The 19,767-nt window shown below is 32.0% G+C and overlaps 1 protein-coding gene and 1 long non-coding RNA gene across 6 annotated transcripts in view; both read left to right on the forward strand.

Annotated features, from left to right (window-relative positions):
• Nucleotides 1–3,742, forward strand: part of LOC143254217 (uncharacterized) — a 60,052-nt gene extending 56,310 nt beyond the window's left edge. For all 5 annotated transcript variants that reach the window (XM_076509008.1, XM_076509006.1, XM_076509009.1 and 2 more), the window contains 2 exons: nucleotides 932–1,001; nucleotides 1,583–3,742. In XM_076509008.1, coding sequence (XP_076365123.1) covers nucleotides 932–1,001; nucleotides 1,583–1,804 — 292 coding nt within the window. In that variant the 3' untranslated portion in view covers nucleotides 1,805–3,742. The remainder of the gene's footprint in view (nucleotides 1–931; nucleotides 1,002–1,582) is intronic.
• A 3,813-nt stretch (nucleotides 3,743–7,555) lies between these two features.
• Nucleotides 7,556–19,504, forward strand: LOC143254222 (uncharacterized). Its single transcript, XR_013030110.1, has 3 exons — nucleotides 7,556–7,893; nucleotides 17,977–18,041; nucleotides 18,901–19,504. It is a non-coding gene; the product is annotated as an uncharacterized LOC143254222 (long non-coding RNA).
• The last annotated feature ends 263 nt before the right edge of the window (nucleotides 19,505–19,767 follow it).

A 19,767-nucleotide genomic window follows, 5' to 3' on the forward strand; every position in this document is an offset into this window, starting at 1 on the left:
TAATGTGTTGTTGATGTAACATCCACTCCTGTATTTACAACAAGATCCATACTTTACAATTGCTTATCTTGTGTAAAGCATACCCTAAAATCCACAACACATCACTTTTAAAAAATTCTGATTTTCTACCTATTATTAAGAAAACCAATTTCACATATTCTCATCAGAGTTTAAGGTACAGCTTCTAATGAATTAGTAATTTTGCTTGAATTTTTCACATGGAATACCTTTGCCTAATCAGAACTTTTTACTTCTACGTACTTATGTGGAATTTTAGGTACAACTGGACTCGCATCATTACTGTTTGGTATGGTGTGATTATCTATACTTTTAATATGCTTTATACTGGTGAGGCACTTTCTAATTGGTTGAAGATAACCACTCAGTTCAAACTCAATTTTTGGTTTTAGTTTTTGTAGTTATTTTAACTTTCTAAACAGGTGAAACTTCCACAGTATTTGCCTTTTATGCCCCCTTTTGCTTGTCATTTCCATAATTATTTCCAACAATGTTATAAACATTATATAAGCTATTTTTAAAGCAACAAACGGCTTGCTTAGGGTTGTTAGTAAAATTAGGCTTAACTCTAATCTCTCGCTAACATGAGAATAAAAAGGATTCTTCACTTTTCAACACAATATCATATGTGACGATCAGCAATTTAGAAATGTAGGCTTTTCTTTCTGTTACATATAAATGTATTTTAAACTCCCTGTATTGAAGTTTAAACATTAAAAAAGCTTAAATTTGTAACTATGATGATGAAACTGACAAAGAAAAGAATCTAGACAAAAAATGAAATTCAAATACTTCTAGGTAAAGATTTCAGAGAACATTATTATTTGCTGATAATTGTAAATGGCCTGAATGTTTTGTTATTCATCCAATACACGGACTGAACTGTGGTTCTTTGTTTATTATTATTTTGTAGAACACAAGGACGAGCCAGAGGATCTGATTCAGATGAAGTGCACATTATGCAGAAGGTTTTAAAGGACAAAGTATGTTGACTAGTTTCTTTCTTTGTTCATAAACAGATGTGTAATTTTTGTAATAGTTCTTAAGTTTTTTAAACATTTCTTAAATTTGTGGGAAAATAAAAAGTATCCAGACAGACAAAATAATGTGGTTCGTAAACATTTTTTTTCCTCTTATCTTGAACACATTTGTCCTTTTATTGAGTGTGTTTCTATTATAATTTTAAACCTTTAACCAAAGAGATGAGTAGTAAATGGATGAACAATGATTTATGAACATAGTGGTGTGTTTTTTTTATTTTTGGAGAACACACTGAAGAAAACCACTTTATTATGCACATAAATGGTTTGTCAATTTATTGTTGTGTTAGCATAATGTGCTTCTGTATATAGGTAAGGAGGTAAGTGTTTTAATTTATTTTTCAGATATTGACACTTTAAATAACTATAGTTTATAACCCTTCAAAAATGTTGCACGTAAAGTGCTTGCATTACATGATGTTAACTTCAGGTGAAGGGTTTAACACTGATTTTACAGTACATTTAACACTGGTTTTACAGTACATTTAACACTGGTTTTTACAGTACGTTTTTTACTATCTCAGAATGTGACACCTGAAGAGTGTGTTGTTGCTCTCGACGAGACTGAATGGGATGTACATAAGGCTGTGAAGTTGGTACAGCTGAAGTGGGCCGTTAACATTCGCACCCTTAAAGTAGAAGACCTTAAACAAACCCTTGCTCGTCACAACTGGAATGTTCGAAAAGCAGCGGATTACTTGCGGGCCCAGTACGTGACTGAAGAAGAAACGCCACTACACTTTTGAGCCACGTCAGTCGAAGCAACACGATCACGTATTGAATATCATGACATTAAAAAGTCAGTTTCACAGAATTGGCAAATTTTTATCATTAAGTTTCAGGAGGTGACAAAAGAAATGTATATGTTTTTATTGTTAAGACAAGAAGTTAAACAGGTGCTTTTTTTAATTATTTGAGAAAAAATCTTGGTGTTTTTTTTAATGCATTTCTATGTGTGTGGTGTGTATTTTCACTATATAGAAGTTACATTGTATGATTTACCTCGATGTTCCCTAAAACTTCCATCATTTGTATTACTAAAATTCATTATTTTTATATATATATATATGTATGTATATTACAATGTACGTATCAAGCTTAAGATACTGTAGTTTTGAAAAAGAATTAGCTTTCCTATCAGTAATTAGACATACGTTCATTTTGCATCTTGATGTTGTATAAGCATTGTTTAATTTGTATTTGAACATTAAAACAGGATGTCTTATGGCATGTGAAAAGCTATTTAGATTGAAATTTTAGGGTTTTCTTATCCATGTAAGACTGTTGAAATTGAAGGATAGATACAGTCTTGCATAACAACCTATTCTCAAAAGTGAATTAAAGAAACCAGCTTGAAATATATATTTTTGTAACTACAGTTAAGTGCCTGAGTGGTCCAATACAGTATTTTCCAGTACATCAAAGTTAAGTAGCCTCAACTTGTGATGGCCGAGGTTGTCACGTCTCACTGTTATTCATATTAAACAGCTTAAGGAGGGCAAGTGTTGATAACAGTGATTGCTTTTTGAAAAATTTATTGGAAAAACAAGTAAATATTTCACTAAGTCACACAAGTGCCAATCCACATATGAAAAATTTTTCACGTACTATTTTATGACTAGTGACGTTTTCTATACATGTTTGCATGTGTTTGTGTGTGTGTATAACACTTATAACTGTTCTCACTTTTTTTTTTTACTAGTTTTGGTAACTTTTCAAATTATATGTTAAGGTCATAAGAAAAAGTGTTATAATTAGAAAATTATTGTAAGATGCTGTGATTCATTAAGATAGTTTTAATGTAACAACGTGCAATAACTGAAGTCTTACTTAAAACACAGATTTTTCTAAAGAAAAAGTTCTGCAAATTTGTGGGTAATTTTCAAAAGTTATTGTATTACAAAAAGATAATTTTCAACATTTAGCTACAGCTAACAAATAAAACTTTTGGTCGTTCTAGTCAGAGTATTAGATTTGTAGTAAAATACACAAAAATGATTTTGATTGAGATATTTTTTTTCATATTATATTCAATTTTAGTCAATAATTATGAACCAGTGCCAAATGGAATTCTTTTTTAAATGCTGTCTGTAGTCTACATCAATAAACCTGTACATTGTTTGATGACACAATGAAACTGTTATTTTTGGATATACATTTACTGGATAAACAGTTAACATTTAATATTACTACCAGCTGTATGGTATTAACATATATTTGCAAAGCATTGCCTTAGTTTAAACCATAGTGTGAAACTGATAATGCTTATATAAACATTTTAAAATACTTATATTTTGTACTGTCTATAAAACATTTGTAGTGCATGTTCAAGGGTTTTCAACATTTTAGAATTAGTTGGAAAATAGCAACTTTTACTCTCCAGGTTTGGCTAAAATATAATATATATATAATCATGAGAACAGAGGTATTTTTTTCTGACTTTATTGCCAAAATACCAAAAAAAAAAAAAAACTTATTTTCAAAGATATTTTGATAAGTTTTGTACTTCAAAGGGTTTATTCTAGTCTTTAAAATTTCATGTTCCAGAGTTTTCTGTTGCAGGTTTCCATGAGCCAAAATTAAGTAGGTTGTCCAAAGGTTATCGTTAGTTTTATAAGTCCTAAAAACAAGCTGAAAGTTGTAGATGCCAACCATTGGTCAATAAAGTTTTAAATGTTTGGAAAGTTTGTTCCTCCAAGTTTTTGGTTCAGCCAAATGCAAAAAGACTTTGCATCAAACCTAAGACTCCTCACCTCAGTCGGTATTTATTCACGTATGACACAGTTTATATAATTAATTATTTTTGTGCTTGGATAAGAATTGCATTAATAGATTTTTTTTTTTCAGTTTGCTCATTTGTAACCTTTGTAGTGTAGGTGAAAAAACGAATGTAGAAACTACATTTTTTTATACAAATGATGACTTAAAGCCCATTCAGCTTGTTTAATGTTTTCTCAAACATTAGTCAATACAGCTAATATCACAGGCGTGAAGTGATGCAAGTTTCCATTCACTAGTTTCCATTCACTAGTGTCTATAAACTTTTAACTGTTTTAAAGTATTAGTATGCAGTAGTGACCTCTGACATTACATTAACAAGAATGTTGTAATACATTTAGAATGCCTGTATGTAATTCAGAAAATCTATCTGACTGTATCTTATTAATTGTATGTTCTAATGTGCTTATAAAAACGGGTAATTCACCACTATTTCAACCGTTACGCTGTCATATCATTACTATTCCTGTACCAATCCTATTGGATATTTACTAATACATAAATCACTGTATTGTCATTCTACTTGTCATGTATCACTTTTTTTTTTCTGTTCTGGTACACTAATCAATCTTTCGTATTTGGGGTACCCTAACAGTAATGTATGGAGAATATTAAAAGACCAAGGGTTAATTAACATAAAGGGCACTTTTATAGAGTGTGTGTAATAGGAGAGCCAATGGGGAGTGTTAATTATCTCTGGTATACAAGCTGTGAAAAGCAAACAAACCTTTTATTCCTAACTAGTTATCTTATAAACACTAAAATCTGAAATTAAATAACAGATTCTTTCTAATTAAAATTTAAGAGCATATAATTATTTCACACTAATCCCTCTGCACCATTCACTTTCACACACTTTTTTTACTGTGAAGTCGGGACACATTCTGCAATAGTTGTTGACATTTTGTTTTATGACCGAGAAAAAGGATACTTTTGGGGCAGAGGCTTCACCCAGCCACCGTACCCTCCACCCCACCTACTTTGTGCATCATAGTATCCTTAGATGTGGTTAGTGAGGTTTAACGTGATGAATTTGAGTCGAATGGTTGGTAGCTACCAGTTATATAAACAAGTGTAGAAGACTATGGTGACTATAAGAACTATACACAATGTTTTTTTTTTTTTTTTCACTAGTAAAATTCCAAGGTTATTTCCTTTTTTTTTTTTTTTCTATAAAGTGTAATAAGAATGATATATAAAACTAGTACATATTAAGGCTCAATAATTTTGTTTATAAGTATTAAACAGTAGTGAAAAGCTACAAGAACATTTGGAAACGTTTCAACTTTTGATTCTTCAAACCAGCGGGGACTGGCATGGCCAAGCGCGTAAGGCGTGCGACTCGTAATACGAGGGTCGCGGGTTCAAGCCCGCATCGCGCTAAACATACTCGCCCTCCCAGCCGTGGGGACGTATAATGTGACGGTCGTTGGTAAAAGAGTTGGCGGTGGGTGGTGATGACTAACTGCCTTCCCTCTAGTCTTACACTGCTAAATTAGGGACGGCTAGCACAGATAGCCCTCGAGTAGCTTTGTGCGAAATTCCAAAACAAACAAACAATCTAACCAGCGGAGTGGCTAAAATAATTGGATAGTTCATTTACTTTGTTTACGAAATGAAAAAAAAAACACACCACCAAAAATAACTTTAGTTTCATAGCCAAGTATTAGTTAAATTTTATTAATTTTAATTTTGGAACAAAGAGAGAAAAACATGGTAGTATAGCGTACATAATTATAATATGAAAGAGGACATTTAAATATTTCTTTGTTCAAATGTGAATGACCATGTGGTTAAGGTACTCGACTCGTAATAAGAGGGTTGTTGGTTTGGTGGGTGGTGATGATTGGCTGTTTTCCTTCCAGTCTTAAACTGCTAAATTATGGACGGCTAGCGCAGATAGCTCTCGTATAGCTTTGCGCAAAATTCAGAAAAGAAACAAATTATTTACTAAATAAGAAGTAAATAGAAGGGTCAGAATAATTCATTAACACATTCTTTTGGATACTTTCCATAATTAATTTGCAAACAATTTCAACGTTGATAGAAGTGTCATAATAACTATGTATAAAAGGTAAAGCTCTTAGTTTCCTGTTGGTTTAACTGATTATTATTTCATCATAATATCTAATAGTGTATGGAACGTTTTAGTCTTCTGTCAGGATATGAATATGCGTCAAAACTATTACACAAGCCTATGATAATTTAATTGCTGTACGCTGAAACCGAAAATTGTATCTATTTTTCTCCATCACGTACACATTTTTCACGAAAGATTATATGTATTTTTACATAAGTAAATAATTTTCATTTAAATCGGGTCACATTTTGTTATGTTTAAAATGTTGACAATCATTGGCTATATATTTTTTCCAGACAAATCGAAACTTCGGAGTCTTATCGATAGTTCAAGAATACACCGCTAGTGTATACATGGTTAACAATCCACAATGCGTGTCATTTCTGGATAGAATTTATTAGTGCGTACATTTTGTCATTATGTTTTACTTTTCAATATTATTTATTCATCACTATGGCAACAAGAAGTTGTATTAATAACATATTCTGTTTTATTTATGGTAATTTTTATTAGGCCTCAGATTAGGAAATTGACCTTCGAAAAGTTGAACAGCGAAGCGTGTATTTCCTTCAGAGATGTTATTGATTCGTTTCTGGCCCAGCATGACCAGGTGGTTAAGGCATTCGACTCGTAATCTGAGGGGCACAGGTTCGAATCCCCGTTTTATCAAACATGCTCGCCCTTTCAGACGTGGAGGCGTTATAATGTTCGGTAAATCCCATTATTCGTTGGTAAAATAGTAGCCCAAGAGTTGGCAGTGGGTGGTGATGACTAGCTGCCTTCCCTTACACTGTCTTACGCTGCTAAATTATGAACAGCTGGTGCAGATAGCCCTCGTGTAGCCTTGCGCTAAATTCAAAAACAAACAAACAGACTCATTTTTAGGAAACAATAAGGACCCAAATTGTGAAAATGACATGCTCGATATATTCAAAGTGTTAGGTTGTAATATGAGCTTGAAATTTCATTTCTTACACTGACATATTGACTATTTTCCCCCAAAACTCGGTGATGTCGGCGAAGAATAAGGGGAAAGATTTCATCAAGACATCAGGTAGCATGGAAAGTTGAACATTAGTATGATGGTTGATTACTGCAGGTCATTCAAACGAGATACTCCAGACGCAAAACATAAAAGAAAGAGCCCCTAAACATTCCGCTGTGTCACTGATGGGGGGGGGACACCACTATATGAAGCCAAGTATTATTTAGTTGATTTGGAGTTGTGGAGGGACACTGATGAGAAGGGGAAATTCATAACAGCAATACTGACAAATCACAAATTTGACCTCATTTCTTAGGCCTCTTTCTTAACCTGAACATGACCTACAAAGTCAAAACGCTGTTCTTTCCTTATCAGTAAAAGTGTTATTACCCATACCAACCGTTCTGAGATATACCTCACATTTACTTTAAAAAAAACAACAAAAGTAATTCTTATCACACAGATGACAGTATGTGGAAAGGACATTCACCTGCTGTATTTCTATTAGTTTTATTATTCAGTTCCAATTACCCTTGACGTAAGTTATCGATAATGTTTATTTTTTAAATTCTCTTTAAAGTCGTTTAACGTAAATGACCCAGAATTCCAAATGGAAGCGCATCCAATATCGCTGTTGTCGTATTTATGTTTGTATGACGTTTTTCCGGTTCCGGAACATGATCTGGAGCAATGCTATACCTAGTACGTAGGTACTGACGAGAATTTTACCTTAAGTTTTTAGTAATTTTTTTATTATAACTTACATGACGTTGGAAATTCACGTGAACATATGTAGAGAAATATTATTTAGTAAATAATTTTTTTTTTGCATAGTTGTTGCGCTACTATCACTTCGTACGCTTTTTTTATTTTACTGTTAACAAGCCTGATTTAGTGATCGTCCTAACTACGCAACGTTACTTTTTACCGAGTGAACATTTAACTTCAAGGATTGAAGGCCCAATCATCGAATTTTAATCAAGTTTTCTTAGGTAAACATTGAATTTGACGACATCAACGCGCAAGTAACGAAAATATAAGTGTAACTGTAAATTAGAATAAAGTGGTTGAGCATTAATTTAAAACTTCCAATAAAAGTAAAATGGGTGGGTTGCCTAGCTAAACGTCACGTTATTACTATTATCGTTTGTTTGTTGTTTTTAAAAACTCCTTTACTGTCTACTTGTAATAACTTTAGTGTAATGATTTGTTGTTTAAACTAAAGGCGAAGTTAAACTTTAAAGAAAAGGTTAAAAATAATGCATGAATTGTGAGTTTAGTGAAGTTTATATAAATAACATTAAGTTTATGGTTTGTTGCCTGTAAAAGTTATATATTGTATACCGAGTAATCTGCCTTTAATTATTACCTCATTACAATGGTTGTTTTATTTTTTATTATTAAGTGCAGATTGAAATTTTTGACTAAGAAAATGACCGAATCTGAAAACTGAAATTAGTTAAAAGTCCAATTATTGAATACTAATGTAATGCTTAGTTAATAATATAATTTTCACAGTATCTTCACTAGCAGGGAACAAAGCTTGTTTTTAATGGTCTTAGTTTTGATTATTATTATTTCAATACAAGTGTTATTTACTTGTCTTTAATGGTTTAAAACTATTCTCTAAGAAATGAGATGAACTAGAGGTTTTACTTAATGGGTATCTTTTATTAAGTATACAAGTAAAGCTATTTGTGAGAATCACAGAAAGATTAAGGCAAACATTTGCTTGAAAAATGCTATTATAGAGGACGTTGACACTGATCACTGCTCTCAAGGGACATATTTTGGTGGTGGATATACGTGGGACAGTTTTCAGCCTCTTGGAACTTTAAAAGAGTTTCCCTGATCCACCTTAACAACACTCCCTCCCACCTCCTCTGCAAGAATGACTGAATGTCTTCCAAAGGTAGAAAGCTAAATGTACCATACCTTTAAAGTCTTGACATGTTTGCAAACAGTCTCAATTAAACCTATTTCAGTTGACATTTACATACACAAAGGTAGGTACTAAAGAAAATTGATTGGCTGGTGAAAACAAGATAATTGAAGGTGGTTGGTTAGTCAGACATTTGAGGTGATCACAATAGCAACACTTAAAGATAATTTAAACTTGTAGTAGGAGGGAACTTGGGGAAGGTCTAAGTATATCTATTAAAGATAATTTAAACTTGTAGTAGTGAGGGAACTTGGGGAAGGTCTAAGTATATACATTAAAGATAATTTAAACTTGTAGTAGTGAGGGAACTTAGGGAAGGTCTAAGTATATACATTAAAGATAATTTAAACTTGTAGTGGTGAGGGAACTTAGGGAAGGTCTAAGTATATACATTAAAGATAATTTAAACTTGTAGGTAGTGGGGGAACTTAGGAAGGTCTAAGTATATACATTAAAGATAATTTAAACTTGTAGTAGTGAGGGAACTTAGGGAAGGTCTAAGTATATACATTAAAGATAATTTAAACTTGTAGTAGTGAGGGAACTTAGGGAAGGTCTAAGTGTATACATTAAAGATAATTTAAACTTGTAGTAGGAGGGAACTTAGGGAAGGTCTAAGTATATACATTAAAGATTATTTAAACTTGTAGTAGTGAGGGAACTTGGGGAAGGTCTAAGTATATCTATTAAAGATAATTTAAACTTGAGGTAGTGAGGGAACTTGGGGAAGGGCTAAGTATATACATTAAAGATAATTTAAACTTGTAGTAGTGAGGGAACTTGGGGAAGGTCTAAGTATATACATTAAAGATAATTTAAACTTGTAGTAGTGAGGGAACTTAGGGAAGGGCTAAGTATATCTATTAAAGATAATTTAAACTTGTAGTAGTGAGGGAACTTGGGGAAGGTCTAAGTATATAAATTAAAGATAATTTAAACTTGTAGTAGTGAGGGAACTTGGGAAGGTCTAAGTATATACATTAAATATTATTTAAACTTGTAGTGGTGAGAGAACTTGGGGAAAGGTCAAAGTATATACATTAAAGATAATTTAAACTTGTAGTAGTGAGGGAACTTGGGGAAGGTCTAAGTATATCTATTAAAGATAATTTAAACTTGTAGTAGTGAGGGAACTTGGGGAAGGTCTAAGTATATACATTAAAGATAATTTAAACTTGTAGTAGTGAGGGAACTTGGGGAAGGTCTAAGTATATACATTAAAGATAATTTAAACTTGTAGTAGTGAGGGAACTTGGGGAAGGTCTAAGTATATCTATTAAAGATAATTTAAACTTGTAGTAGGAGGGAACTTGGGGAAGGGCTAAGTATATCTATTAAAAATAATTTAAACTTGTAGTAGTGAGGGAACTTGGGAAAGGTCTAAGTATATCTATTAAAGATAATTTAAACTTGTAGTAGTGAGGGAACTTGGGGAAGGTCTAAGTATATACATTAAAGATTATTTAAACTTGTAGTGGTGAGGGAACTTGGGGAAAGGTCAAAGTATATACATTAAAGATAATTTAAACTTGTAGTAGTGAGGGAACTTGGGGAAGGTCTAAGTATATCTATTAAAGATAATTTAAACTTGTAGTAGGAGGGAACTTGGGGAAGGGCTAAGTATATCTATTAAAAATAATTTAAACTTGTAGTAGTGAGGGAACTTGGAGAAGGTCTAAGTATATACATTAAAGATAATTTAAACTTGTAGTAGTGAGGGAACTTGGGGAAAGGTCAAAGTATATACATTAAAGATAATTTAAACTTGTAGTAGTGAGGGAACTTGGGGAAGGTCTAAGTATATACATTAAAGATAATTTAAACTTGTAGTAGTGAGGGAACTTGGGGAAGGTCTAATTATATACATTAAAGATAATTTAAACTTGTAGTAGTGAGGGAACTTGGGGAAGGTCTAAATATATCTATTAAAGATAATTTAAACTTGTAGTAGGAGGGAACTTGGGGAAGGGCTAAGTATATCTATTAAAGATAATTTAAACTTGTAGTAGTGAGGGAACTTGGGAAGGTCTAAGTATATACATTAAATATTATTTAAACTTGTAGTGGTGAGAGAACTTGGGGAAAGGTCAAAGTATATACATTAAAGATAATTTAAACTTGTAGTAGTGAGGGAACTTGGGGAAGGTCTAAGTATATACATTAAAGATTATTTAAACTTGTAGTGGTGAGGGAACTTGGGGAAAGGTCAAAGTATATACATTAAAGATAATTTAAACTTGAGGTAGTGAGGGAACTTGGGGAAGGTCTAAGTATATCTATTAAAGATAATTTAAACTTGTAGTAGTGAGGGAACTTGGGGAAGGTCTAAGTATATAAATTAAAGATAATTTAAACTTGTAGTAGTGAGGGAACTTGGGGAAGGGCTATGTATATCTATTAAAGATAATTTAAACTTGTAGTAGTGAGGGAACTTGGGGAAGGTCTAAGTATATAAATTAAAGATAATTTAAACTTGTAGTAGTGAGGGAACTTGGGGAAGGTCTAAGTATATCTATTAAAGATAATTTAAACTTGTAGTAGGAGGGAACTTGGGGAAGGTCTAAGTATATACATTAAAGATAATTTAAACTTGTAGTAGTGAGGGAACTTGGGGAAGGTCTAAGTATATACATTAAAGATAATTTAAACTGGTAGTAGTGAGGGAACTTGGGGAAGGTCTAAGTATATACATTAAAGATAATTTAAACTTGTAGTAGTGAGGGAACTTGGGGAAGGTCTAAGTATATCTATTAAAGATAATTTAAACTTGTAGTAGGAGGGAACTTGGGGAAGGTCTAAGTATATCTATTAAAGATAATTTAAACTTGTAGTAGTGAGGGAACTTGGGGAAGGCCTAAGTATATACATTAAAGATAATTTAAACTGGTAGTAGTGAGGGAACTTGGGGAAGGTCTAAGTATATACATTAAAGATAATTTACACTTGTAGTAGTGAGGGAACTTGGGAAGGTCTAAGTATATCTATTAAAGATAATTTAAACTTGTAGTAGGAGGGAACTTGGGGAAGGTCTAAGTATATCTATTAAAGATAATTTAAACTTGTAGTAGTGAGGGAACTTGGGGAAGGCCTAAGTGTATACATTAAAGATAATTTAAACTTGTAGTAGTGAGGGAACTTGGGGAAGGTCTAAGTATATCTATTAAAGATAATTTAAACTTGTAGTAGTGAGGGAACTTGGGGAAGGTCTAAGTATATACATTAAAGATAATTTAAACTTGTAGTGGTGAGAGAACTTGGGGAAGGTCTAAGTATATCTATTAAAGCTAATTTAAACTTGTAGTAGTGAGGGAACTTGGGGAAGGTCTAAGTATATACATTGAAGATAATTTAAACTTGTAGTAGTGAGGGAACTTGGGGAAGGTCTAAGTATATACATTAAAGATAATTTAAACTTGTAGTAGTGAGGGAACTTGGGGAAGGTCTAAGTATATACATTAAAGATAATTTACACTTGTAGTGGTGAGGGAACTTGGGGAATTTGGGATAAGGAGGTTGGTAAAGCACCTGGGGTGATGCGGAGTTTGGAAATGGGAAACTTATAATAAGTTAACTAACTGTCTTAAAGATAGTTATTAAATATAAAGATACACACTGGAGGATAGAGGTACTGTTATTCTAATGTTGGAGTGTTAGTTTTTAAATAGCAATTGTTGTAACTGTTTGATTAAACAGAAGTGTTGGGCAGTGGGATAATATGTAATGATAAGTTATGGCTCATCAGGTGAAGTAAGGTATTGCAGGGAAATCTTTAATTGTGACCAAGTATTTTATAGTATAATGATAAGTTATGGCTCATCAGGTGAAGTAAGGCATTGCAGGGAAATCTTTAATTGTGACCAAGTATTTTATAGTATAATGATAAGTTGTGGCTCATCAGGTGAAGTAAGGTATTGCAGGGAAATCTTTAATTGTGACCAAGTATTTTATAGTATAATGATAAGTTATGGCTCATCAGGTGAAGTAAGGCATTGCAGGGAAATCTTTAATTGTGACCAAGTATTTTATAGTATAATGATAAGTTATGGCTCATCAGGTGAAGTAAGGCATTGCAGGGAAATCTTTAATTGTGACCAAGTATTTTATAGTATAATGATAAGTTATGGCTCATCAGGTGAAGTAAGGCATTGCAGGGAAATCTTTAATTGTGACCAAGTATTTTATAGTATAATGATAAGTTGTGGCTCATCAGGTGAAGTAAGGTATTGCAGGGAAATCTTTAATTGTGACCAAGTATTTTTGCATAAAGAAATGGGAAGCGCTTTGAAACGTATAACACTAAATGTATCAGAATGACCATTTGTCCTTCTGATTGTAGCAATTCATTGGCAAGCTGTAAATTCACTAAAGACGAAATGAGTGATGTGCCCTGCAGAATAAGAAATTGTGTGTGTGTGACGTACACGTTGATTTCACATTGCTGAAAATTTAGTCACGTATGGTACCATTTGTCTTGCTTGTCAAGACCACTAGCTGCCACCTGATACTGAGGATTGGTTTACCAGTAATAAGATTAGCAATGCAATAATTAAGAGAGACTTAAATTTTAGACAAGTCATTTAGTATTGTATAGAGTTAAATACCATGGGAGAGAGATTTGTTGAAATGATTCTGAATGGTGTTCTGTACCTAATGGTCAAAGAGCCATCCTGGAGGCAGGAGGTGCTTTTTAGGTCTTGTGTGAACCACTAATGATGATATGGTTATAAACATTGAAGTGAAAGGGGAAATATTTAGGGAAAGGTGATCAATACATAATTAGGTTTGGTATTTTATTTCCTAATTTTCCTATTCTGTGGCCAAGACATGGCTTATCATCAGTGAATTGGAACAATGAGTAAAAGGTGAATTGAAACTGATTTGAAAATTCTTCAAAATAAATACTTGCTAATTCAAAATAGGCATCTACTTTCTAGGAGGAGAGGGTATAAAGAAATGTCAAATCTACATAACCTCAAGGAGGAGAGGGTATAAAGAAATGCCTGACCTCAAAGAGGAGAGGGTATAAAGAAATGTCAATCCTATCTGACCTCAAGGAGGAGAGGGTATAAAGAAATGTCAAATGTACCTAATCTCAAGGAGGAGAGGGTATAAAGAAATGTCAAATCTACCTAACCTTAAAGAGGAGAGGGTATAAAGAAATGTCAAACCTATCTAACCTCAAGGAGGAGAGGGTATAAAGAAATGCCAAAATCTACATAACCTCAAAGAGGAGAGGGTATAAAGAAATGTCAAATCTACCTAACCTTAAGGAGGAGAGGGTATAAAGAAATGTCTGACCTAATTGATTTATTTAACATGTAAAGAAGAACTTCATGGATAAAGTTAAGATGGACTGGTTGGTAGATCTATGGAACCATAGGAAGGTTTGGGATTTTTTAAAGAAATCAATTTAAGAAATCCAAAGGACCTTTGAGGAACAATTACCAGATAATTTGAAACTAATGGCAAGGATCTTTAAAAGTATGTGTTAACTCTGTCTGGACCAGAGAGTGCATTTCAGTTGTCAAGTGCTCATCTGTATATCAGGTTTCAAAAGAAAAGTAATAATTTGTAAATTTTGGTATTTTAACAATTTATAATAATTTATAAATGATATTTTGACATAAGTTTATTTTTTCAATTTTAGCACATTCACAAAGAAAAATAAAAAAACTAATTTATATTTTGGAGGAATATTTCCTGTAAACAGCACAGTTATCAATTTTTTTTATTTTTCTGTCCATCCCAGAGCATAGATTTTACATGCTAAGAAACGATTATCTTATATAAGAATACAACCAGAATTGTTTCTCTTATAATTTTTCCTTCTCTGGAGTTTCATTGTTCCAGTCCCTTTTATGAACCACAAAATATAGTCTAAACATCTATTAAAAAATTCTAGATGACAGGAAAATGCATTTGAAGTAAATATACATATATAGTAGAAATGGCTGATATGGGTATTAAAACTTTTATTGAAATACAATGTTTCAACCTCGTAACCTGATAATGACCTAACATCATTACTTGCTTTGTGTTTGGTAAATGAAGGCATTTTTTAATGCCCATATCAGTCATCTGTTAAAAAAAAACAAAGCTTTGAAAGTTGCTGAAGGAAAAATTTAAATATAACTGGATGGAGCATATTGCAAACTGTTTATATGAATGTAGTATCAAAGTGGTATGGAAAGTGTGTAACTTGTGGATCCATGATTAAGTGTAACTCCTGCCCAGAAGAACAGTGGACTTTTAGTGGGATGTTTAGAAGACTTAGGAACTAACCATAGACGTGTGGATTCCTTTACAGTTTTTAAACATTATTTTCTTTCCTAAAACTATTGTTATGCTGAATTATGTTTGTTTGAAAGATAAGAAAATGTTCTTATTTGATAAGGCATCAGATATTTATAATAATATTTAGGGAGTGTTATAAGTGACATTACAATATGCTAATGAATCAAAACCGTATTTATTGAATATTATTGATAGGTTTATTGTATATAAAAACAAATAGACAATAGAAAAACTTATTTTTTGGAGAAAAAGTTTACCTGTTATGTATAAATTGATCCAGTAATAGTGTTGGTAGAAACGTCTTCTGGCCTAATCTTGTGTTATTGTTACAAGTGGGGTTCTAGGATTGGTAAATCTGTCAGTGTTTTCCAATTTTTATTCAACTTTTAGCTAATATTGATGATTACTTTCAGTTGGAAGAATAAATGTAACAAGAGGAATACGAGTGAAATTAAAGTGAGTTTTATATGCAAAATGGAATTACCTGATTAACACTTAAACTGAAATTCTAAAATGAAACAAAGTATTGTTAAGCCTTTTTTTTTTCAGAATATTTCTCAACAAAAACTTGAAACATTTACAATAAAAATTATGGAAAAATCAAATCACATTGTTTTCTTTAGCTATAGATATTATAAGGCAGGTGGTAATATTGTCTTTGTAAGGATAACACGAATTGTTCATTGAAATGGTATTTTCTATATCTCTTCAACAGGTCTTCACAACACTATAACAGTTTCCTTTTATAACAATATCTATACAATGACTGAGTCACAAGTTCTGTAAATGTCTATAAATAACATTGTAATAACTTTGAACTTCCTGCTATTTTTATTAGGTAATAACTGATAAATCAAAACAATGGTATCAACCAATAACACTGTGGCAACATAGTTTCAAATGAAGTATCTGATTAGTAACCAGTAGTAATTTTTAAAACAATAATAACTTGTGTAAACAATGTTATAATTACCTGTAGAAGTTAGTTTTTTTACATAAATTTAGCATTTCTTTAAAAAGCTTAGGTAAAGGGTGAAACAGGACACACCAGCTAATAATAGATAAACAATAAATATAGTTGAAACCTAACTATTTATAACGATTGTAAATACAACCTTATTACATGTACTGAAACACTGCATTAAAAAAAACAGGAAACAGATATGAAGTAAAACTTGTAACAAAAATAAAGGAAGCAGGTGTATGATGGCTAATATCAGTCATTAAAAACAATGTAAACAAGATAGTAAGGATGGCATTTGTATCATTCCTACAAAATGGTACAGACAAGAATTAACACACAATAATATATACAAGTGTTTAGTTACAATTGAGTTTTATTATACTATTTTTGTCTGTAACTTTCTCTTACACTGTGTACCTGTACTACAATGTAAGGATGATACAAGTGACATCCCTAACATCTTGTTTACATCATTGTTTCTGAAGGAATGATATTAGTTATACCTATGTTTACTTTCTTTTTTGACAAGTATTTTTTACTTGTTTAGTAATGTTTTAATAAGGTTCACTTTGATTTGTTTAACTGTTTACACCATGAGAAGGAAAAAAATTTAAATATGAATGACATCTGAAAATGTTATAACAAGAATTGGATCAGTGAAAGGGGTTGATGCAAATGCTCTCTTATTTGCAGTATTCTTGACTGTGAGTATTGTATGTGAAAAATGTTGGAACTGACCTGATTCATATAAATATTAATCCTTATTGGTTAGCTTTAAAAAGAGAAATTAAAAAAATAAGCACCAGGGTTAGACAAGGTTTTAAAGGGTGTTCAAATCTTTTTTAGTTTTGGTGTGTTAATAGACAAGGATTGGAGTGTTGCTTATATTACCCTTACAAGTGGTAATGTGGTTGCTAGGACAGTTCTAGGAATGGTAATCTTTTTGGGGTCAATTAAGATCTCTGATTTTCTCTTGATAAAAAGAAAGTTGCAAATGATGTAATTGAAACTTGCAAGATTATCAAGGGAATTGGTAGGATATAACCGTGATTTATTTGTGCCATATTGTGAAGATAACAGAGTTAAAGGACATGAGTTTTAAGGTTTGCAGAAGACGGATGACGATCAAATTTAATCAGTTTATGTTTTATAACGGAATGGGTTGATTTATGGATCAAGATGCCATCATTGGTTGTGGCAGTTAGGACTTTACAGAAACTTATGAGAGCAATTGGACATTTTCCCAATAAATATAGGCTGGGGTTACATTGTTACCTTTCTCAAGAGTGGAAGTGCAAGGACAGCTTTGAAGAACCAGATAGTCCCTTGTTGTCCATATGTTTAATAGGTATTAGTTTTGAGAATAACACTTGATACCTGTATTGGTGAAGAAGTCCCAGATTCAGTCCTCGGTCAAGGCAACTGTCTTATTGTTCTTGTTTAACATAATACACAGTCAACAGAGTACCATTAAGCTCTTCAAGTCTGTTTCTGCACACTTTGTCTTGACAAAAAAGAAAAAAAAAAAAGTTAAACTAACCTTGTGTATCATAGTTCTAAATGCTTGTGAGATGTCAGCCTCCACAGTTACCAATGTAATTCATTCCATAATGAAATCAGTGTTAGAAAAATGCAACTGTCTTAACTGGACTCTAGTCCATCTTTTCCAAATCTTAAGCTCAAGTCTTCTTCTTCCAGTTTTTCCAGAATTGATTTCAAAATCAGGAGGTCCTCTGGATATTCTTATAACTTCAGTAAGATCGCCGTTCAACCTTCTTTTTTGTTTTCAGAGAAAAGACGAGATCTTAAGATACCACAATACATATTTATTTATTTGTATATTAGAGTTTTTTTATCTCAGTATTTCTGTTGCAGAAACTGCAAAAATGATGGCCCCTACAACAACAATTGAAACGGTGACAGTGGTTAGACCACTAAAGGTATGATTTGTACTAGTCATCTGTAATAGTATTGTGAATCATATATTGAAGCATTTTTTTACAGTTTTGTCTGTTGAATGTATAAAATGATAAAAAAAATGTCTACTCTTACATGTATAGTTATCAGAAGTAGATTGAAGTAAGAGATGGCATAATTGTATAGGAGGTAGCCAGCCCACAATGCACAAAGCATAAATGCCTGTCATTAAGAAATTGTGAAACGTTGTGAGACAACACAAGTGCATGAAATGTTATAAAGATGTGGGTTATTTTATTACTTATTTAATTTGTAATGTCCCTTCACTTGACTGCATATATTCCCTTCGTCCTTCTCATCACTGTTATTTGAAGTGAGGACATCGTCACTATTTTCAAAATTAGAAACCTACAATTATCAATACTGCTAGAAGGTAGCCACTCCAGGCCTGTTTGGTCCAACTGAACTTACTTTAGAAGGACCTTGTGGTTTTGTGAATATTTATAAAATTCTTAGATTAGAACTCAAAAATTTATTTTCCAAGGCTGTTGAACTCAAGTACAACTGTTTTATAAAACATTGTTTTTAAATCCAAATAAAATGTGAATGGGAAAAAGATGGACCTATGTTTTATGCTTTTTTAAGGCTTAGGATACCTAAAGGTTTATCCAGAGTTTAAAGGGTAGCTTTGAACTACATGTATGTTTTTTTATCTGAATAGTTCTGACTAGAGTGGGTGGTTAATGAAACCTGATAATATTTTAATTATTGAGATTATTAATATATTTAGTTGATTCTTCTCTCAATATAATTAAGAAAAGTTGAATAATAAAAGAGAAAATGGTATTTATAACAATAGAAATTAGGTTTTATTACTTGCAGTGGTCTGAGCACAGCCCATTAACCCTTAAATAGTGGTAATGTTGTAGAGAGCAGCATCAATCGATGATGTGTGCTGTTTAAGGATCAACAAGCTCTGTGCTTACAACAATCATGTATAATGTCAACATTTAGGTTACGTATTAGTTGCTGTAATCAAAAATTACGTTAACCCTAATTTTGATTAATTGGGAGTTGAGACATTAATTTTTTGAATTGAAAAACTTGAATTAACTAAAAGTAATGAAAAATCACAATAGTATATTGATGACTGGATAGTTGGTTATCTCAGAATATTAATCAGTTTAATTGTAATTTCTGTGTTTGAATAGTTAAAGTAATTATAAACATCAATTTAATAATAATTATTAATTATTGGAAATATATGTGATAATTGGAATCATGTGATTAATTATGATTGATTATATCAATTAATTTCTGAGTTTTAGTATGATCCTAGTATCTTAAACTAATAGCCAGGTTTAAGAAAAAAGGACCTTACATGAAGCCAGTAACTTTCATTTGAAATAATTCTTTCCTGAGCCATCAACTCTAAACGATTTGTTTTCATTAGTTCTTGAGTAGCTATGATAGGTGTGTGTAGTTTTATGGAAGTTATTTCTTAACTGATTGTTTAAAAGAATGTGTTCATTATTATTTGGTTTCTTTTGATTTTGAATATCTCTCGAAGTTCCTTGTAAAAAATCGATAATGTATGTTTTCTAGCATGTAACTAAATATATTACCTTTTTATTTGTAAGACTGCAGGACAAGGATGCGTGTAGTTTGAGGGATTGTTGTGTAAGGGTGCCATTCTTATTTCTTATCTTTATTTGTTGTTTGACATTCTCGATAACAGTTTAACATGCT

This window comes from Tachypleus tridentatus, chromosome 6 (assembly GCF_004210375.1).
Source record: "Tachypleus tridentatus isolate NWPU-2018 chromosome 6, ASM421037v1, whole genome shotgun sequence".
Taxonomy (NCBI): Eukaryota; Metazoa; Arthropoda; class Merostomata; order Xiphosura; family Limulidae; genus Tachypleus; species Tachypleus tridentatus.